The sequence below is a fragment of the Pygocentrus nattereri genome, chromosome 14 (assembly GCF_015220715.1).
Source record: "Pygocentrus nattereri isolate fPygNat1 chromosome 14, fPygNat1.pri, whole genome shotgun sequence".
NCBI classification, from domain to species: domain Eukaryota; kingdom Metazoa; phylum Chordata; class Actinopteri; order Characiformes; family Serrasalmidae; genus Pygocentrus; species Pygocentrus nattereri.
Genome location: NC_051224.1, coordinates 24,727,274 through 24,749,968, shown reverse-complemented (window position 1 = coordinate 24,749,968; position 22,695 = coordinate 24,727,274). Strand labels below are relative to the sequence as shown.

The following is a 22,695-nucleotide window of genomic DNA, read 5'->3' as shown; positions in this document are numbered from 1 at the left end:
ACTCAACATATTTATATATTTAACTTCTGGAAGTCTAAGGGTTCAATTATTGTCACTCTGCATAATTTTACATAATTTTATACAGTAGATACTGAACAATTCAGTAATTTATATTAGATGCTGAATAATTCATAAGTATATTCTGAATAATCCATAGTTGTTGAATAATTTATTGTAGATGCTGTAGCAATTCATAGTGGTTATTGAATTTATAATGGGTATCAATTAATTTGTTGTAGTTGCTTAATTATTAATAGCAGATACCAATAGTGTTTTTAAGATCTACTAATTACTTAGATTTGGTTCCATTTTCAAAATTTCCTTTCGTTCATTTATCATTAAATGTTTGCAAAATAGTGAATTGCAGAAAATACAGAATAGGAGAGTTTCAAATCTTTCCTATGACTAACTACAGACATCCAACAAAATCGTTGTTAATAATGTGAATGTATTTTTGTGTGTCTGTTTACAGAGGGTTACCATTCATTCCACATCTGGACAGTTTGCCAAATTTCAACAGATCCAGCGAAGGCCCAGTGAGGTTACCGATTGTAGACAAATACAAGGTTGGACAACAGATCATGGGTTTATCTGTCTGAGATGCATTTTCAGCTGTGATGTAATGTGTGTTTAAGGTAAATTATTCTTGTGAAAGTTGTTTTAAATGGGGTTGTTTTTCTCCTTCAGGACATGGGCACTGTGGTTTTGGGGAAGTTGGAGTCAGGGTCCATCAGTAAAGCCCAGCAGCTCGTAATGATGCCCAACAGGGTACGTACATCCACGATAAATCGCACCCAACATGAGCACCAGTCCCAGAATAGCATTGTTCAGCTCTCTAGTTCAGTAATTTACTCTGCATGTTACAGTGTGGAGTAATAGAGGTTTATATACTACTAATTAGCATCATCCAAGCTGTGTTCATAAATCATACACTTACCTCAAGTTATACTTGTTATTTAAGGATTATAGGATAAATGATGGAAAAATGATTTTCTTTGCTCGTTTTGAAAGAGTTTGATGTATTGTTTGAGTAAAATTGTGATGTGTATATGTTTTGAATATATCCACCTATTCAGGCTTTAACAGTTTAGGCCCGCCCATTTATGTTGAAATAGACCACTGTAGTTGCGTCATTCTGTAGTCCTCGTTCATCCTATATTAGGAACTCTGGGTCCGAGCTCCGTTTCTCTATGGCCAGAATGAAAAAAATCAGCTCTATTGCCCCCATCGTTAAATGACAATGTTCAGAATGTTCCCTGTGAACATTTTTCTCCCGAATACCACTGGATCCTCCGAATTACAAGATCATTAAATACTGTAGTTCTATAATAATAATAATAATAATAATAATAATAATAATAATAATAATAATAATAATAATAATTTATTTATGTAACTCACTCATGCCGGTGGCAGCTCAAAGTGCTTTACAGACAGTTGATAAAACATAGTTATAGAAAAGATCATTAGTATTTAATTTCAATCAGAAGAAAATGAAGATTAAACGACAAGATAAACACCACTGAACGTTCAGTTTTTATTACTATTTACTAGTTAAATGCTAGTTTAAAGAGAGGTTTTTAGGTGCTTCTTAAGTAAGCACTGAGCTTGATTGTCTAATAAAAGGTTCCACAGTATAGATGCATAATAACTGAAAGAGGCCTCTCCGTTTTCTGTATTTTACAGAGGGTATCTGTATAAGGTCACTATCTGCAAATCTTAGATCATGTGCCGGTACATAAACAGACAGACACTCTGTGATGTAAGCAGGTGCTAAGTTGTTTTGAGCTTTGAAGACTAGTAGCAGAACCTTGAAATCTATCCTGAATGATACAAGCAGCCTGGTGTGAGCTCTCTTTTTGTTTTTGTTAGGATGCGTGGTGCTGCATTTTGTACGAGTTGTAAGGGATGTATAATAATAATACGAAGTACTATAATGCTACATGTGAGCTAAAGCTACTGCCCATCAATTTGAAGTCATTAATATACACAAAACTAAGGTGGGCTGAGCTGGTGCTCTGACGAGCTGTGCTGCCTTATCGAAATCTTCTACTGTAGCACATAATTACAGGTATATGTGTAAATAAAACCTCTGGGTAGAACGTAACTGCTGCACCACTTAAGGTGGAACAGGAAAAGTCAAACAAAGCTAGCGAATGTCCTGGGAAAGTGTTACCAGCATTAAAATAATAATGAGGATAGTCTGAGAGCCTAAATCAGTTTATCGGGGGGTGAGCAGTGATAGTAAACTGATTCTGTACTGTATTAACCCGAGTGCAGATTCGTTTGTAGATCTTTTCAAATCACCAAAAGGAGAGATCCATTGTGTTTCAGTGAGCAATCAGATGAAGAATAGAGAACTGCAGGGAAACCTGCTGGTTTTCTTCTGGACATCTGTCCTCAGTCTGAACACAGAAATGTACACTGACAAAACCGGCTTAAGGAGGCTGCCAGTCTAATGATGTCAATTCAGTGCGCAGTAGCTTTAGCTCATGTGTAGCAATATTTATATTTCAACTCGTAATTCAGAGGATACAGCGGTATTTGAGAGAAGAAAGGTTTTGTCCTGTGAACAATCGGGTTCTGAACATTTTTATTTAACATGGGGATCGATAGAGGCAATTTTTCAAAAACCCTGTTCATTCTAGCCATAGAGAAATGGAGCTCAGATCCAGAGTTCCTAATATGGGCATGAGAGCATGGCGCCAACTACAAAATGACAACACGACTACAGTGGTCTATTATAAAGTGTGTTTCAGCCTGAGGCACAATACAGGAACAGCCAGTCAGAACGCCATTTATTTGCATAGATCACAGTAACAAAAACAACATAATAAATTATAAGATAGAGAGGTTGGAAAATGCTCATATAAAATAAAATTTGACTGCTTTTGGGATATTAACCCAGACTATGTGAATGTTATGAGTGAGCTTCGGGGGGGAAAAGCCTGTTATCTTGGCCTCCTGCTGTAGACAATTGTTCTATTTTTCCTTTGTTGTGTAGCACACTGTGGAGGTTCTGAGCCTGCTCTCCGATGACGTGGAGACGGACGATGCAGGTCCTGGAGAGAACCTGAAGATTCGCCTGAAAGGCATTGAGGAAGAAGAAATCCTGCCAGGCTTCATCCTCTGCACCGCTGAAAGCCTCTGCCACTCCGGACGCACCTTTGACGCCCAGGTAAGAGTTACTGCTGTGAAGTCCTGGAGGATGAGAACTGGGCAGTCATTCATTTCTGGTGTTCAGATATCCATGGTTTTCAGCTTGTGGTACTTGCGGTGGTGGACGAAGTACACAAACCATCTAGTTGAGTTAAAGTAGAGAGACGCAAGGTAAAATATTACTCCAGTAAAAGTAGAAGTTCCTCCCTTTAGACCTCCACTTGAGTAAAAGTACAAAAGCATTTGCCTTCAAATGTGCTTAAGTATCAAAAGTAAAAGTACTAAAAGATGACTCTAATGTCCTGTTAACATTTTTGTAACAAGACTCGCTTCATGAACTCATTTTAGGTGAAAATACTCCAGTGTCACTCTTGGTAAATCAGTCTTTTAATAGAATGTCATTTATTAGTCTGATGCTGATTTCTACTTGGGTAGAACCAAGTGGCTGTGGAAACTTTTTTGCGAACAAGCAAAATTTCAGTTTAAGTTTTATTAGCAACTTGGTTAAGTTGCATAAAAACTGGCTTTAAACTCAGGATCACAAATGAGCTCCTTTACTATGTTGATCTGTAGGTCTCTGTTCATAAACATAAACCAGCCCAGACTAATTTACTATAAAATGAAAGTGTTTGTATAAATTCAGTAAAAAGCGGCATCAGTCACGACTGCATATGTGTCCATATTTCTATACTGTGCTCTATTTACACAAAGTTAGGTTAGTTCATCATTTATGTTGAATAGACTCTCCCAAAATTTTACGCTGCTGCGCTGACGTTGAACCGAGTGCTGCACTGGGTCGGTATGACCAACAGGTCAAAACAAGCTCAAAACAAAGTGACCGCTGTGCCCTGATTGGTGTTCTTGCTTTGCGATTCTTTCATTTTGACATGTTTTTATTCACACATATAAACCCAAAGGAACAATTCTAGTGGTGTAAAAAGTAAGATATTTGACTTTGAAATGTACTGGAGTGAAAGTAAAAACTAAACAAATGGAAAAAATTTAGTACAAATACACAAAAAAAGTACTTAAGTACAGTAACAAATTACATTTACTGTTCCTCATTTGTTTTTATTTGCTTGTTTTCACAGATAGTCATCATTGAACACAAATCCATCATCTGTCCGGGTTACAATGCCGTTCTGCACATTCATACCTGCATCGAGGAGGTTCAAATCACGGTAAAGCTTCTAACAGCTCTTTGAGTTGTGGTTCTGCTCTTTGTTCAGAATTTTAGAATAATTTGCACTTGTTTGAAAGGAAATTATCTGAAGAACTGAAAAAGTAGCACATTTATGACCCAAAATATACCCTGGAGAATAAGAAGTAAAAAACTTGACAAGACCAACAGAAAAACACAAACTGTTCACACAATTTTTTTTTTGTGGGATAGGGTTAGGGTTAGTTTTGGGGATGCACAGAAAAAATGGGAAATGTGGGCCAGTATTTGATATTTTTCCTGCATGTATCTCTAATCACCCAAATGATGTTCTCTCGTCAGCTCAGTAGCCAAACACATCTAATATCAGGTCAGCTGTGAACATCTGTTCTCTGCAGATCTGTATGTGGGAACATTTAACGGACACACACATCAGAGACGTAGCGGTTTCGCATTGGACAGATGTTTACATTTGATCTGATATGTGATGTTTTTGGCAATAGATAGTATCTTTGTCATTGCCTGTATGGGGACAGTCGTGGGCTGGATCGGTTGCTAGTTTGATCCCCTGAGCCAACAGTACGTGATTGAAGTGCCCTTGAGCAAGGCGCCTAATCCCAAACTGCTTCCGGGCACTGTGTATAGGGCTGCCCACCGCTCTGAGCGAGTGTGCTCACTGAACCCCTAGTGTGTATGTGGTGTTTCACTGCACGGATAGGTTAGATTGCACAGAGGTGAAATTTCCTTGTTTTTCGACTAATAAGGGTCACTTAATTTGATATCCAGATTATTAAAGAATTTTTAAAAGAAACTTTTCAAAAAGTTTTTACAGAGAAAAGAGGCAATCTATAGTTTTTAAAATAGTCACATGGAATTTCATCTGATAACTTGAATCTCAGAAAACGTTGTTTGTGCAGAGACCTGATACTTTTAGCATCATGTAATAAATTTTTCATCACAATAAATCTGAGCAAGTGGAGTGTAAAATGAGCTCAATTTTGATGTTATTGGTGCTTTTCTGCAACACTTACTGTGCTGTATCTGTGCTCTGTGCTTTTTTGCTGCCCAGCACCAAAGAGAGATCATCTGCTGGTGTGGAGCTTCTCGTCCGGCTTGCGGTAGCCTTTAGGTGGCTGCAGTAGTCCTTCTGTGGACTAAATTAGATTAGAAACTGAACAAAACACAAGACTGAGCTCTACGAGTTCATGGTTCAGCTCATGAGGCAGCTCATGGTTCTCATGAGAATGTAGAATGATTGAGAAGCTCATTTGCATATGAAAATTCCTAACTTTCCTGGCTATTTGAATGAACAAATGTTCTGGCTCATCCCATGTGTACGTTGCTATGTAGTGCTGTGGTTATTGATGTCCTGTGTCTCTCCTGCAGGCCTTAATCTGTCTGGTAGACAAGAAAACGGGCGAGAAGAGCAAGACGCGGCCTCGCTTTGTCAAACAGGACCAGGTGTGCATTGCCCGCCTCAGAACCGCTGGGACCATCTGCCTTGAAACCTTTAAAGATTTTCCCCAGATGGGTCGCTTCACCCTGAGAGACGAAGGTCAGTCCTGTTTTCGAAAATATTCTTAAAAAATAATGTCCTGCTCTCTGGAGCTGGAGCACCAGAATGGCTCATGACACTCATGTCTTAAAATAAGGAAACCTGAGTTACCCAAATGCTGATTAGCTCAGACAGTTTTTTGGGAAATCAGATATACAGATGTTAAGTTAAAACACACATTCACACCATTTCCCCTCTTATCCCAAATGTATACAAAGATTGTCTAGGCCAGGCGTGTCAAACCGGGGATATTCCAGGCCAAAATGCTGCGGAGATCAGCATTTAACCTCATCTAATGCTCTGAATTTATGTCATGAAAGTCTTGCTAATTACCTAATAAGCTGAATCAGGTGTGTTTTAATGAGCCAGTGTTTTGGACCATTTTACAGACAATAAGGGTTACACAGTAATCATATTAAGTCATATTTCATACACTTTTTACAAATTGCTGCTGTAGTAACAAAAACCCAGCATCCCCAAAATGAGAACTGCAGGAAAAGGAAAGTTTGCTTTTCTTTTAATGTAAGTGAATGGAAGCAGACTTTTTTCCAAGTAATTTTGGGCCATTCTTTTGGTCCATTCATCATGAAAATCGCACACAATGTAAAGGGCAGCATGCATTTTTAATCATGTCGAAAACTGAAAACGACAAAAACCAGAGATACAAGGTTTTGTTTTCGACAACAGCGGCATCCACTCAATTGCGCAATATTCCATTTGTAACAAAACGCAAATCTTTACATTGAACAAATGGCACAGTCAATTTATATCTATGATGGAGGTGGTCCTGCAGCATCCATTTTCTTATGATCTTTTTTACTGGCTACCAAGGATATTTTGAGCAGGTATTTATCCTTCTTCCCTACTTATTGGAGGATTTTCCCAAAATAAAGATTCACCCATGAAACCTCTGACGTAATTCTTATTATGTTCCCTAAAGCATTTCCAATCTCTCGATCAGCTGTCCGAGTACTGCGTCGTCCCTGGTGACTTTCTTTCTCCGTCAGAGCTCTTCTTTTAGGAGACCTAATTAAACATTTCCGATTAAAGCTGCTTTACAAAAGTCTAAACACCCCTGATCAAATTATGCTTTGTTGATTTTTCTAAGTGAAGGTAGGTTACGTCACCTACAGAGAACATGCTTAAATATTTCTGCAAAAATGTACTGTAACTTTGGCACAGGCCACATTTTTACATTTTTATTTTTTTTATCATAAATTGTTAAATTCAGCAAATAAACAGTAACTGTATTAAAATCTCTGTCTCTGTAAATGATTTGGTTACTTTCACTTAGTCAACAAAACATGGAATTTGACTGAGGGCGCTCGAACCTTTCCATAAAACTGAAGATAAATGTTTTTGCATAATAATATAACGGTTGTATTTTACCAGCGCTGTACTTTGCATCGTTGTGCTGAGAAGTGTGGTTGTTTTTCCCTGCAGGGAAGACCATCGCCATTGGGAAAGTGTTGAAGCTGGTTCCAGAGAAGGACTGAACACACTGCATGGTTGTTGTGGAACAGCTGAAGGAGGCGAAGAGGTGGGTGTTGCCATAGCAACACGATTCGCACAACCTCCCTGCCTCCCGAAGACCAGCGTTTAAAACAGAAAAAAAAACACACAAAAAAAAAACAAAAACAAAAAACTTCTCTAAAAATCTCTTTTTAAGCAAATTAAATAAAAACAATCAGTCCACACATGTCAGCTTTCTCATATTGAGAGCTCAGCGATGCCATGTTGTTTAGGGTTGCCCCCTTTATGACCTTTTCCTCACCTCACCAGCCTCTGAGATACAGTCTGCAAGAGATGCAGCTTTTTTTTCCCAGCAGTGATTTTTTTTTTTTTTTTTTTTATTTTTTTTATTTCATTTTTTTCTTCTTTCTAAGAGAAATACAGAGGCAGCAGATACCATAAAGATGTGGACCAGTTTGCTTGTGTACCGAATAAAGAGAATAAGTTACAGAAAGTAAAGAAGTTTTGAAATGATTAACCAGTTGAAACCAAAATGTTGATATTGTGCGTCTCCCTTTGCTTCTACACACTTTGGGTTTCTCTTCCCATAGCGTTCCTGCGAAGTGCACGAGCGTGCTCACATGTTATTAAAGCAAGTTCTATGACAATAAAATATTAAATTGGAGAAATTATATGATAACTGTTGCATGGACTGACTTTCTTTAATTGAGGAATTCAGTGAACAGAGTGATTCAGAGCGGTTTGGTGTGAAATGGTTCAGATGTCTTTATAGTGGTGGTGATGGGAACCAGGGGTCGCCATGACTGCAACACTAATATAGACATTTTATTTACTAAACAGAACCACCAGAGAACCTACACGAGTCTTCTGAGTTTATATGGAATGTTGATGGAAAACACTGGAAAATCTGTTTTTTCCAGTTTGAAATCTGTTTGAAAAACGTTTTCTTTGGGGACTATTTTGCCACACAATGTTCTGCATGTATCCCTCCACCATGAAAGACAAAATTCCTCAAAACTATCATAAAACTTTCTGTGAGGGAGCTTTTAGAGGTGGACATCTGGTTTCGGTCAACACCACTCTGAACAATTCTGACTCTTAAGAACCGAGTGTGTCACACCAGACTGCTCTGAATAACTCCTGTTTACATCTCAACCATTTAATTATGCAGAGATCTGTAGAACTTTGTGTTGCATACTTAAAATGAGTTTTTTAGTAAAGAAAATGGTTTATATGGGATCATGAACGCCATAAGCCATCATGAACTAGTTCTTCAGTTTGATGAAGAATGTATTGTATATTGTTCTATATTACGAACTCTCAGATGATGAAAGGGTTCTTTCAATGTTCATGGTTCTATGCAGAACCTTTTTGGAAAGGGTTCTTCTATTGTTATGATAATGTAAGATCCCTTTTTTGGAGCTGTAGAGAACCATATACAGCATTCTCCATCAATCTGAAGAACCCCTTCATGATGCAACGAACCCTTTATTTATGCAAAGGGTTATTTGAATGATCGTGGTTCTATATAGAGCCATTTTCTTCACTAAAGAACGTTTGAAGCACAATGTTTAAGTGTGTTACCTGGTGGAACATTGTTGATAATTATTAGCATGTCAGTCAACAAGATGTTTAAATTGAGTGCCGGGATTAAAGTGGTACATTCAGTTATTTCGGTCTGGTCAACTTGCACCAGTGCAACATCAGTGTCACTGCTGAGAATGATCCACCACCCAAATAATACCTACTCTCTGAGGGTCCATGGGGGTCCATACCACGGAAGAACAGGGTAAAAGGGGGCTAACAAAGTATCAGAGAAACAGATGGACTACAGTCTGTAACTGTAGAACTACAAAGTGCACCTATACAGTAAGTGGAGCTGATAAAATGGACTGAGCGTAGAAACAAGGATGGTCATAATATTATTGCTAATATATGTATATTAGATTTAGTGCATGCAAGAGTTTGGTCAGTAGGTAGTAAATTGATGTGTATTGCGTAATGGCCACATAATACTGGTCGATTTATCAGACACGCCTACCTTTTAAAAGAGGATGGTTCTTTAGTGAAGAAAAAGGTTCTAGATAGAACCATGGACAAAACCCAAAGAGCCCTTTGCATGGTAAAAGGGTTCTTTGCATCGTGACAGTTCTTCAGAATGTGCTGTTGATGCGTCTGTATAGAACCTTTTTGACAAGGGTTCTTCTGTTGTTAGAAGCTTGATATTGTAAACAGTGGTAGAACCCTTTTCAAAACCCTTTTCTATATAGAACCACCTATAGCACATAGGAACCCTTTCATCATGCAAAGGATTTTTTTTTTTGTGTTCATGATTCTATATAGAACCTTTTTCTTCACTAAAGAACCCTTAAAGAACCATCTTGAGAAGAGTTTACAGATTGTATCACACCTGTTCCCGTTTTTGCATCATCAGTTATATGTTTATATGATGTATTTTGCCATTTAACCCCATATTAGAGGTGCAGTAGCATCACTGGCTCTACTTCTGATGATGTGCCCTGTTAAAAAAAGCTTTCCAGTCTGACCTGTTGCTCATCTAAACAGTCCAGAGATTTACGGCTTTAATCGCAGCTCTCTTTGAAGCACAAATAGGACAGCATGTTGCTGACCTCGTGCCAGATGTGGACAGATGTTTAAAGAGTCACCCAGCCGGGGTGTGGCCTCATCCTGCTGCATTTATTCAGCATATACGGCACCGAGCGTCCACACAGAGCCAGCAGGATCCTCTCCGAACCCCTTTTTATGGGCCACTGACGTTTGAGTAAGTAACTTTGCACATCATGGGCAGCTGTAGGTTGTTTATAATACATGTAGTTTTAAATACAGCCATGTGGACAAGAATATTCACTGTGGAAGGCGATGGGGACTGACCAGATGCACTGAACAATATTTAGACACTGCCCAGTTGTAATGAATAGAATGATTGTTCACTGACCAGTCACTTTGAATAAAATCAAGGATAGTTATGTGTTTACCAGTCACACTGAATAGAATAACATGTACTGGTCACTCGTGACTATGTACAGACCAGTCATACTACATAGAATATTTATATGCTGACCAGTCATACTGATGATAGAATTTATGTATTGACTAGTTGCACTGAATAGAATAATACGTACTGGTCACTCATGTTTGTGTGCTGGCCAGTGACTGTAGCGAATAGAATTTTCATATACTGACCAGTTGAAATGAATTCATGTTGCATTTGTACAAATAATATTTAGTGAGTGCACCAAACAGAATGTTTAAGTATTGACCAGTCACACTGAAAAGAACATTTGGATGCTGACCAGTCACATTGACTAGAATTTTTAAGTAATGACCAGTCTCACTAAATAGAATGTTTAGGCATTGTTCCATCATAATGAATAGAATGTCTATGTACTGACCAGTTTTAATGAATATTTTTTATACTGACCAGTTGTACTAAATTTTCCTTGCATTTATAGAATTTTTACATAGTGTATGGTCATACTGAATAGAATGTTTAGGTACTGGCCCGTTGTACAGAATACAGTTTGAGTGTACTGAATAGAGTTTTAGACACTGGCAAGTTGCACTAAATAGAATGTTTGGGTACTGACCAGTGGAATAGAAGTTTTGCATTTATAGAATTTATACATAGTGTCTGGGCATACTGAATAGAATGCTTACGTACTGACCAAACATACAGAATACAGTTTGTGTATACTGAATACTTGTACTGCATAGAATTTTAAAGTACTGACCAGTCATACTGAATAGATTATATGTACTGAATGTTTGTACTGAATAGAATTTTAGATACTGACCAGTCAGAATACAGTTTGTGTGTACTGAATATTTGTAATTAATAGAATTTTAGATACTGATCAGTCATACAGAATACAGATTGTGTGTACTGAATATTTGTACTGAATAGAGTTTTAGATACTGACCAGTCATACTGAATACAGTTTGTGTGTACTGAATATTTGTACTGAATATAATTTTAGACACTGACCAGACGTACTGAATACAGTTTGTATGTACTGAATAGAGTTTTAGTTACTGACCAATCATGCGGAATATTTTGTGTGTACTGAATATTTGTACTGAATATAATTTTAGACACTGACCAGACGTACAGAATACAGTTTGTATGTACTGAATAGAATTTTAGATACTGACCAGTCATACAGAATACAGTTTGTATGTACTGAATAGAATTTTAGATACTGACTAGTCATACCGAATAGTTTGTGTGTACTGAATATAATTTTAGATACTGACCAGCCGTACTGAATACAGTTTGTATGTACTGAATAGAGTTTTCGATACTGACCAATCATGCAGAATATTTTGTGTGTACTGAATATTTGTACTGAATAGAATTTTAGACACTGACCAGTCATACATGGTGCAATTTGTGTGAACTGAGTAGAATTTTAAATACTGACCATACTGAATACAGTTTGCATGTACTAAATATTTGTACTGAATTGTTCACTCCTGTCTGATCATCTCAGTCTCTGGACGTTCTCCAACATGTCAGTCTTGTTGAGCGAGGAGCGGAAGGCGAGCGTAGAGGAGGCCACTTCGCCTCCCAGAGAGACTTCATTCAGATTGGCAGTGAAAAGGCGCTGGAACTACTTTCACAAGCCACTGCTGTCTATTTTAATCGGGGCGCTGGTGTTTGGCACCGGCACTGCCATGTCCCTGCTGTACTTCACTCAGGTGGGCAATGTGCCGTACCTGGTGGGACCCCTGTTTCTGTCTATGGGACTGATGTTTCTGGTTACTGGGCTTGTGTGGATCCCCATCATCAAGCAGAAGATGGTGCACACCGCCATGAGCCAAATGGGTCACGACAGACCCCTCCTGCCCCAGCGCGGGAGCGTCGCCACCATTTCATAAGAAGATTTCTCTCTGAGGGCAGGCGAGGGGTGAAGATTGTACTTTGGATGATAAAATGGATTATTTCAGTTCTAAAATCTAATTGACTGAGCCACTATTGAAGTTGTAGTAAACTAAACAATAACTAACGAGTGGCCATGTAAACCGAGTGATTCAGAGCGGTTTTTATGTGAAATGGTTCAGATGTCTTTACTACACACAAATCTAAACATTTTATTTACTATCCAAAATCACGAGAGAACCTGTATAAGTCTTCTGAGTTTATATGGAATGTTGATGATGGAAAATGTGAAATAATAAGTTTTCTTTGGGGACTATTTTACCTCGCAGCGCCCTGCATATTATGTATCCCTCCACCGTGAATGGAGTTTAAGGCCAAAATCTTCTCAAAACTATCATAAAACAGCGTCTCAGTCATCAGGCAGTGAATTCATAACCATTTCATGTAGTAGCTTTCCGTGAGGGAGCTTTTAGAGATGGACGTCTGGTTCCTATCACCACCTCTGTGAATTCTGACTCTGTAAGTTTATCTAGAACAGAGTTTCACACCAAACCGCTCTGAATGACTGTTTACATCTTAAACCATTTAATCATGCAGAGATTTAGAAAAATCTGTTTATTTTGCATTAATGTGGCAAGGTATTAAAAACCATTTGACTGTTAATGGAATAATCTGTGACTGTTATGTTGCTTGGAAACCATAGCTGACTGTTATAATACTCTGATTTTACTTCACATTGGCCTAATGATAACCCACAAGCGTGGTCAAATCAATTTTACACAGTTTACAGTAGATTATTACTTTATTATTGTACTGTAAAATTATAATGTTCCTTGTCATAAACTTTTTTATTCAACAAATGTACAAGAATGAAACAGTGTTTAGAATACAGATACAAAATTATCTACATTTATGTGCAATGGGTGTCATGTATGGTTGTATTTTAGATATTGAAGTTGTTTACAGTTATAAGGTATATGGCATAAAGGTGTACAAAATAACAAGAAATACCACATTAAAGCTCATATTCCCAGCTTATTTATCATATAGGAGCAGTTTGAGTGTTTGCAAAACATATCTTAAAAAAAGAAAGTACTTTTTTAGTATTTCAAAGGTTAATGTCATTTTCTTTATGGTGTACCTCAGGGTTTTGTACTAGGGCCACTCTTATTTTGATTGTACCTACTACATTTAGGGCTTATTTTTAAAGAGCATGGAGTCATAGCTACTTGTAATTACATCATGTATTTAAATATTATGCTTTATATAAGAATGGAATCTACTCAGGGGGGTGTACACAATATTGGAAACACAGCAAAAACATACTTGTACTTGTAGCCCATCTGTTACACTTGTAACAGATGGGCTACAGCCTATGACTGGAAACGTGCTTCTTTATGGTCGGTGTTTTTGTTCAAATGACTGATGGAGTTTTTCATGTGGGGTTTCCATTATTTTGTCCACCTCCTGTATGTACATATATCATGTAATTGCATGGTATGTTAGTGTGCATATATGCAGCTGGTCAAAGAAGAGGATCATGGGAAGAGTCCTTGTTTAGGAGGATTATGGACTGTGGATATATGATGTACATTGTGTTATATAAAATAAACATTGAATCGAGCTTCGATAGACGGACACTGAGGACACAGGGGAGGGGAAGAAAAGAGAAAAGGACATTTCTGTTTGCATAGCAGCGAATTCTCTGTCATATGAACTGAAAATATCTCACATCTGTGTCTCTCTGTGAGGGTGTGTAGTAGCATTGTGTGTTTTCTCCTCCTGTTAAGCTCTTGTCTTTGTGCTTGTGCTTCAGTAAATCCTCTAAAAACAGGATTAACTTGGCTTCAAATGCTTCCCACTGATGTCATCTGAATTAATTCCACTGAGATGCCGTCTCTCCTGTTCAGACTGAAAAACTGTAACAAACAAAAACCCTGCATATCTGGGTCAGTTCACCAAAAATGGCCTTTAGATGGAAAATCGGAGGATATCAGCACTGCGGGTCAGTCAGAGGTGGCTCGTTAGCCGAGAGGGTTCGGGGTTAAAGCAGCATCTACAGCATTGACCTGCTTCAGCAGATGACCACTGATGTAAATAAAAGCTTTAGTATCCTCTTACAGTGAACACTGACGCTCACAAAGCCTCCAAAGCTGTAATGATAGCGCTGAGTGATGACCAACTTCACTATCATGATAAAATAGCATTGATAAAGTTAGAATCAAAAACGAGTTAGCATATATTAAAAAGTTCAAGTTAACTTTAATGTAGGTAATAGTTAACGTAATAGTTATGTTAACATGAATCAATTTGGTGTTTAGTAAGTAGTATAATAAAGTAAGGTAGCATCTTAGTTATGTAAGCATTAATGAAGTTAATTTAGCATTAATAAGGTTAATAAGTTAACAATTAAGTAATTAACAATAAAGTAAGTTAGCATTAATGAAATTAATAGTTATGTTAGCATTAATAAAGTAAGTTAACATTAATAAAGTAAGCATTAATAAAGTTAGTAAGTTAGCATTAATAAAGTAAGTTAGCATTAATAAAGTATGTTAGCATTAATAAAGTTAGCATTAATAAAGTTAATAAGTTAGCATTAATAAAGTAAGTTAGCATTAATAAAGTAAGCATTAATAAAGTTAGTAAGTTAGCATTAATAAAGTAAGTTAGCATTAATGAAGTTAGTAAGTTAGCATTGATAAAGTAAGTTAGCATTAATAAAGTAAGTTAGCATTAATAAAGTTAATAAGTTAGCATTAATAAAGTAAGTTAGCATTAATAAAGTAAGTTAGCATTAATAAAGTTAGTAAGTTAGCATTAATAAAGTAAGTTAGCATTATTAAAGTCTTCTTCTTCTTCTCCTTCTACCCGGCAGCTCCATCTCCAACATTCTTTGCCCAATATGTCCACTATTCCTCCTCAACACATGTCCAAACCATCTCAACCTGGCCTCTCTGACTTTATCTCCAAACTGCTCCACCTTCACTGTCCCTCTGATCTGCTCGTTTCTAATCTTGTCCATCCTTGTCACTCCCAACGAAAATCTCAGCATCTTCATCTCCGCCACCTCCAGCTCAGCCTCCTGTCTTTTAGACAGAGCCACAGTCTCCAAACCATACATCATAGCAGGACGCACTACTGTCTTGTAAACCTTCCCTTTCACTCTTGCTGCTATCCTTCTGTCACACATCAGCCCTGACATCCGTCTCCACCCACTCCATCCTGCCTGCACCCTCTTCCTCACCTCTTTTCTACACTGTCCATTGCTCTGGATGGTTGACCTAAGATATTTGAAGTCATCCACCTTTATGACCTCTACTCCTTGCATCTTCACCTTTCCACCTGCCTCCCTCTCATTAACACACATGTATTTCATCTTGTCTCTACTGACCTTCATTCCTCTCCTCTCCAGTGCAAACCTCCACCTCTCCAGATTCTCTTCCACCTGCTCTCTACTCTCACCACAGATTACAATGTCATCTGCAAACATCATGGTCCATGGAGCCTCCTACCTGACCTCATCTGGCAACATTTCCATCACCATTGCAAACAGAAAGGGGCACAAAGCTGATCCCTGATGTAACCCTACCTTCACCTTGAAACCATTTGTCACTCCAACTGCACACCTCACCACTGTCTCATACACTGTATCTTCATACATGTCCCGCACCACCCTAACATACTTTTCAGCTACACCTGACTTCCTCATACAGTACCACAGTTGCTCTCTTGGCACCCTATCATATCTTCTCTAGATCCAGAAAGACACAACGTAGCTCCTTCTGACCTTCTCTGTACTTCTCTACCAACACTCTCAACGCAAAAATTGCATCTCTTTCTGGGCATGAAACCAAACTGCTGCTCACTGATCTGGACCTCTTGCCTTAGCCTTCCTTCAACAACTCTTTCCCACATCTTCATGGTGTGGCTCATCAACTTTATACCTCTGTAGTTACTGCAGCTCTGCACATCACCCTTGTTCTTAAAAATGGGGACCAACACACTGCTTCTCCACTTATCAGGCATCCTCTCACTCTCCAGGATTTTGTTAAACAACCTGGTTAAAAAGTCCACTGCCTTCTCTCCTAAACATCTCCATACCTCCACAGGTATGTCATCTGGACCAACTGCCTTTCCATTCTTCATCCTTTTTAAAGCTGCCCTCACTTCCACCTTACTAATTCTCTGCACTTCCTGATCCACTATCTCTCCCCCCGTTGTCCTCATCTCTCTCTCGTTTTCCTCATTCATTAGTTCTTCAAAGTACTCCTTCCATCTACTCAACACTCTCTGTTCACTCACTAGTACATTTCCCTCTCTATCCTTTATCAGCCTAACCTGCTGTACATCCTTTCCAGCTCTATCTCTCTGTTTAGCCAAACGATACAAGTCCTTTACTCCTTCTTTACTGTCCAGCCTCTCATACAGCTCATCATAGGCCTGAGCCTTTGCCTTTGCCACCATTCTTTTCGCTATGCGACTAGCCTCACAGTACTCCTGCCTACTTCCTTCATCTCTCTGGTTATCCCACTTTTTCTTAGCTGCCTACTTCTTCTGAATACTCTCCTGGACTTCCTCATTCCACCAGCAACTTTTTTGTCTTCTTTACTCTGACCAGACGAAACACCCAACGCATTCTTCCCAGTTTCTTTCACCACCTTAGCTGTAGTTTCCCAGTCCTCAGGTAGCTCCTCACTGCCCCCAAGGGCCTGTTGCAATTTTTCCCTGAACTGCCTGCAACCATCCTCCTTCTTCAGCTTCCACCATTTAATCTTTGGCTCTTCACTCTCTTCCTCTTCTTTGTTTCTAATCTCATTCTGTACACAACCACCCTATTTTGCCTTGCTACACTTTAACCTGGTATCACTTTACAATCTACAATCTCCTTTAGGTGGCATCTCCTGCTAAGGATATAATCCACCTGTGTGCACCTCCCTCCACTCTTGTATGTCACCCTGTGTTCTTCCCTCTTCTGAAAATACGTGTTCACCACAGCCATTTCCATTCTCTTAGCAAAATCTACAACCATCAGACCTTCCGCATTTCTGTCTTTCACACCATACATACCCAGCACCTTTTCATCCCCTCTGTTCCCTTCACCAACATGTCCATTGAAGTCTGCACCAATCACCAATCTCTCCTCTCTAGGGACACCATCTACCACTTCATCCATCTTACTCCAAAATTCCTCTTTCTCCTCTAACTGACAACCAACCTGTGGTGCCTATGAAGTGACCACATTCAAAATTACACCATCAACCTCCAACCTCAGGCTCATGATCCTGTCTGACACTTTCTTTACATCCAGAACACTTTTCACAAGCTGTTCCTTTAGGATTATCCCTACTCCATTTCTCTTCCTCTCTACACCATGATAGAACAATCCACCTCCAATGTTCCTGGCCTTGCTTCCTTTCCATCTGGTCTCCTGGACACACAGAATCTCTACCTTCCTTCTCTCTATCATGTCTGCAAGCTCTCTGCCTTTAAATGTCATTGTCCCTATGTTCAGAGTCCCTACTCTAACCTCCACACTACTGCCTTTCCTTCTCTCTCGCTGCCTTCTAACCCGCCTTCCTCCTCTCCTCTTTGATGGTCTTCGATCTACAGTAGTCCAATTTCCACTGGCACCCTGCTGGTCAACAGCACCGGAGGCGGTCGTTGTTAACCTGGGCCTTGACCGATCTGGGATGGCAATCATATTTGTGATCCGCATGATAGTTTTGGCACAAGTTTTACGCCGGATGCCCTTCCTGACGCAACCCTCACCATTTATCGGGCTTGGGACCGGCACCAGAAGTACACAAAGTACACCCCTAATGGCTGGTTTAAGTTAGCATTGATAAAGTAAGTTAGCATTAATAACGTTAGTAAGTTAGCATTGATAAAGTAAGTTAGCATTAATAAAGTTAGTAAGTTAGCATTGATAAAGTAAGTTAGCATTAATAAAATAAGTTCGCATTGATAAAGTAAGTAAGTTAGCATTAATAACGTAAGCATTAATAAAGTTAGTAAGTTAGCATTGATAAAGTAAGTTAGCATTAATAAAGTTAGTAAGTTAGCATTGATAAAGTAAGTTAGCATTAATAAAGTTAGTAAGTTAGCATTAATAAAGTAAGTTAGCATTAATAAAGTAAGTAAGTTAGCATTAATAACGTAAGCATTAATAAAGTTAGTAAGTTAGCATTGATAAAGTAAGTTAGCATTAATAAAGTTAGTAAGTTAGCATTGATAAAGTAAGTTCGCATTGATAAAGTAAGTTAGCATTAATAAAGTTAGTAAGTTAGCATTGATAAAGTAAGTTAGCATTAATTAAGTTAGCATTAATAAAGTTAGTAAGTTAGCATTGATAAAGTAAGTTAGCACTGATAAAGTTAGTAAGTTGCATTGATAAAGTAAGTTAGCATTAATAAAGTTAGTAAGTTAGCATTGATAAAGTAGGTTAGCATTGATAAAGTAAGTTAGCATTGATAAAGTAAGTTCGCATTGATAAAGTAAGTTAGCATTGATAAAGTTAGTAAGTTAGCATTGATAAAGTAAGTTAGCATTAAAAAAGTAATTTAGCATTGATAAAGTAAGTTAGGATTAATAAAGTAAGTTAGGATTAAAAAAGTAAGTAAGTTAGCATTAATAAAGTTAGTAAGTTAGCATTAATAAAGTTAGTAACCTAACATTGATAAAGTAAGTTAGCATTAATGAAGTTAGTAAGTTAGCATTGATAAAGTGAGTTAGCATTGATAAAGTAAGTTAGCATTAATAAAGTTAGTAAGTTAGCATTGATAAAGTAAGTTAGCATTAATAAAGTAATTTAGCATTGATAAAGTAAGTTAGCATTAATAAAGTTAGTAAATTAGCATTAATAAAGTTAGTAAGTTAGCAATAATAAAGTTAGTAAGTTAGCATTAATAAAGTAAGTTAGCATTAATAAAGTAAGTTAGCATTAATAAAGTAAGTAAGTTAGCATGAATAACGTAAGCATTAATAAAGTTAGTAAGTTAGCATTGATAAAGTAAATTAACATTAATAAAGTTAGTAAGTTAGCATTAATAACGTAAGCATTAATAAAGTTAGTAAGTTAGCATTGATAAAGTAAGTTAGCATTAATAAAGTTAGTAAGTTAGCATTAATAAAGTAAGTTAGCATTAATAAAGTAAGTTAGCATTAATAAAGTAAGTTAGCATTAATAACGTAAGCATTAATAAAGTTAGTAAGTTAGCATTGATAAAGTAAGTTAGCATTAATAAAGTTAGTAAGTTAACATTGATAAAGTAAGTTAGCATTGATAAAGTAAGTTTGCATTGATAAAGTAAGTTAGCATTAATAAAGTTAGTAAGTTAGCATTGATAAAGTAAGTTAGCATTGATAAAGTTAGTAAGTTAGCATTGATAAAGTAAGTTAGCATTAATAAAGTTAGTAAGTTAGCATTGATAAAGTAAGTTAGCATTAATAAAATAAGTTCGCATTGATAAAGTAAGTAAGTTAGCATTAATAACGTAAGCATTAATAAAGTTAGTAAGTTAGCATTGATAAAGTAAGTTAGCATTAATAAAGTTAGTAAGTTAGCATTGATAAAGTAAGTTAGCATTAATAAAGTTAGTAAGTTAGCATTAATAAAGTAAGTTAGCATTAATAAAGTAAGTAAGTTAGCATTAATAACGTAAGCATTAATAAAGTTAGTAAGTTAGCATTGATAAAGTAAGTTAGCATTAATAAAGTTAGTAAGTTAGCATTGATAAAGTAAGTTCGCATTGATAAAGTAAGTTAGCATTAATAAAGTTAGTAAGTTAGCATTGATAAAGTAAGTTAGCATTAATTAAGTTAGCATTAATAAAGTTAGTAAGTTAGCATTGATAAAGTAAGTTAGCACTGATAAAGTTAGTAAGTTGCATTGATAAAGTAAGTTAGCATTAATAAAGTTAGTAAGTTAGCATTGATAAAGTAGGTTAGCATTGATAAAGTAAGTTAGCATTGATAAAGTAAGTTCGCATTGATAAAGTAAGTTAGCATTGATAAAGTTAGTAAGTTAGCATTGATAAAGTAAGTTAGCATTAAAAAAGTAATTTAGCATTGATAAAGTAAGTTAGGATTAATAAAGTAAGTTAGGATTAAAAAAGTAAGTAAGTTAGCATTAATAAAGTTAGTAAGTTAGCATTAATAAAGTTAGTAACCTAACATTGATAAAGTAAGTTAGCATTAATGAAGTTAGTAAGTTAGCATTGATAAAGTGAGTTAGCATTGATAACGTAAGCATTAATAAAGTTAGTAAGTTAGCATTGATAAAGTAAGTTAGCATTAATAAAGTTAGTAAGTTAACATTGATAAAGTAAGTTAGCATTGATAAAGTAAGTTTGCATTGATAAAGTAAGTTAGCATTAATAAAGTTAGTAAGTTAGCATTGATAAAGTAAGTTAGCATTGATAAAGTTAGTAAGTTAGCATTGATAAAGTAAGTTAGCATTAAAAAAGTAATTTAGCATTGATAAAGTAAGTTAGGATTAATAAAGTAAGTTAGGATTAAAAAAGTAAGTAAGTTAGCATTAATAAAGTTAGTAAGTTAGCATTAATAAAGTTAGTAACCTAACATTGATAAAGTAAGTTAGCATTAATAAAGTAAGTTAGCATTAATAAAGTAAGTTAGCATTAATAACGTAAGCATTAATAAAGTTAGTAAGTTAGCATTGATAAAGTAAGTTAGCATTAATAAAGTTAGGATTAAAAAAGTAAGTAAGTTAGCATTAATAAAGTTAGTAAGTTAGCATTAATAAAGTTAGTAACCTAACATTGATAAAGTAAGTTAGCATTAATGAAGTTAGTAAGTTAGCATTGATAAAGTGAGTTAGCATTGATAAAGTAAGTTAGCATTAATAAAGTTAGTAAGTTAGCATTGATAAAGTAAGTTAGCATTAATAAAGTAATTTAGCATTGATAAAGTAAGTTAGCATTAATAAAGTTAGTAAATTAGCATTAATAAAGTTAGTAAGTTAGCAATAATAAAGTTAGTAAGTTAGCATTAATAAAGTAAGTTAGCATTAATAAAGTAAGTTAGCATTAATAAAGTAAGTAAGTTAGCATGAATAACGTAAGCATTAATAAAGTTAGTAAGTTAGCATTGATAAAGTAAATTAACATTAATAAAGTTAGTAAGTTAGCATTAATAACGTAAGCATTAATAAAGTTAGTAAGTTAGCATTGATAAAGTAAGTTAGCATTAATAAAGTTAGTAAGTTAGCATTAATAAAGTAAGTTAGCATTAATAAAGTAAGTTAGCATTAATAAAGTAAGTTAGCATTAATAACGTAAGCATTAATAAAGTTAGTAAGTTAGCATTGATAAAGTAAGTTAGCATTAATAAAGTTAGTAAGTTAACATTGATAAAGTAAGTTAGCATTGATAAAGTAAGTTTGCATTGATAAAGTAAGTTAGCATTAATAAAGTTAGTAAGTTAGCATTGATAAAGTAAGTTAGCATTGATAAAGTTAGTAAGTTAGCATTGATAAAGTAAGTTAGCATTAATAAAGTTAGTAAGTTAGCATTGATAAAGTAGGTTAGCATTGATAAAGTAAGTTAGCATTGATAAAGTAAGTTTGCATTGATAAAGTAAGTTAGCATTGATAAAGTTAGTAAGTTAGCATTGATAAAGTAAGTTAGCATTAAAAAAGTAATTTAGCATTGATAAAGTAAGTTAGGATTAATAAAGTAAGTTAGGATTAATAAAGTAAGTTAGGATTAAAAAAGTAAGTTAGCATTAATAACGTTAGTAAGTTAGCATTAATAAAGTTAGTAACCTAACATTGATAAAGTAAGTTAGCATTAATGAAGTTAGTAAGTTAGCATTGATAAAGTGAGTTAGCATTGATAAAGTAAGTTAGCATTAATAAAGTTAGTAAGTTAGCATTGATAAAGTAAGTTACCATTAAAAAAGTAATTTAGCATTGATAAAGTAAGTTAGCATTAATAAAGTTAGTAAGTTAGCATTGATAAAGTAAGTTACCATTAAAAAAGTAATTTAGCATTGATAAAGTAAGTTAGCATTAATAAAGTTAGTAAGTTAGCATTAATAAAGTTAGTAAGTTAGTAAGTTAGCATTAATAAAGTTAGTAAGTTAGCATTAATAAAGTAAGTTAGCCTTAATAAAGTAAGTTCGCATTAATAAAGTTAGTAAGTTAGCATTGATAAAGTAAGTTAGCATGAATAAAGTTAGTAAGTTAGCACTGATAAAGTAAGTTAGCTTTAATAAAGTTAGTAAGTTAGCATTAATAAAGTAAGTAAGCATTGATAAAGTAAGTAAGCATTAATAAAGTAATAAGTTAGCATTGATAAAGTAAGTTATTATTAATAAAGTTAGTAAGTTAGCATTGATAAAGGAAGTTAGCATTGATAAAGTTAGCATTAATAAAGTACGTAAGTTAGCATTAATAAAGTTAGTAAGTTAGCATTGATAAAGTAA

General features: G+C 35.8%; 2 protein-coding genes and 1 long non-coding RNA gene across 4 annotated transcripts in view; 2 read left to right on the top strand and 1 right to left on the bottom strand.

The window, feature by feature from the left end:
* gspt1l (G1 to S phase transition 1, like) overlaps nucleotides 1-8,025 on the top strand; it is a 28,471-nt gene extending 20,446 nt beyond the window's left edge. The window contains exons 9-14 of the mRNA XM_017715479.2: nucleotides 473-566; nucleotides 688-768; nucleotides 3,005-3,178; nucleotides 4,251-4,340; nucleotides 5,705-5,873; nucleotides 7,317-8,025. Of these exons, the coding sequence (XP_017570968.1) occupies nucleotides 473-566; nucleotides 688-768; nucleotides 3,005-3,178; nucleotides 4,251-4,340; nucleotides 5,705-5,873; nucleotides 7,317-7,369 (661 nt within the window). The 3' untranslated portion in view covers nucleotides 7,370-8,025. The remainder of the gene's footprint in view (nucleotides 1-472; nucleotides 567-687; nucleotides 769-3,004; nucleotides 3,179-4,250; nucleotides 4,341-5,704; nucleotides 5,874-7,316) is intronic.
* On the bottom strand, nucleotides 3,110-7,368 carry LOC119265101. 2 transcript variants are annotated; one of them, XR_005131396.1, is made up of 3 exons: nucleotides 7,263-7,368; nucleotides 5,350-5,472; nucleotides 3,110-3,301 (listed from the first exon to the last, which is right to left on the bottom strand). It is a non-coding gene; the product is annotated as an uncharacterized LOC119265101 (long non-coding RNA). The 2 variants fall into 2 exon arrangements; XR_005131395.1 differs by having other exon boundaries at nucleotides 5,350-5,465; nucleotides 7,263-7,356.
* A 2,026-nt stretch (nucleotides 8,026-10,051) lies between the features above and the next one.
* LOC108438025 (phosphoinositide-interacting protein) lies at nucleotides 10,052-12,460 on the top strand. Its single transcript, XM_017715514.2, has 2 exons — nucleotides 10,052-10,128; nucleotides 11,858-12,460. The coding sequence occupies exon 2, from the start codon at nucleotides 11,877-11,879 to the stop codon at nucleotides 12,243-12,245; it is 369 nt and encodes a 122-aa protein (XP_017571003.1). The 5' UTR covers nucleotides 10,052-10,128; nucleotides 11,858-11,876; the 3' UTR covers nucleotides 12,246-12,460.
* The last annotated feature ends 10,235 nt before the right edge of the window (nucleotides 12,461-22,695 follow it).

Coding starts and splice junctions, on each gene's coding strand:
- LOC108438025 (XM_017715514.2), top strand. CDS start 11,877: ATGTCAGTCTTGTTGAGCGAGGAGCGGAAGGCGAGCGTAGAGGAGGCC.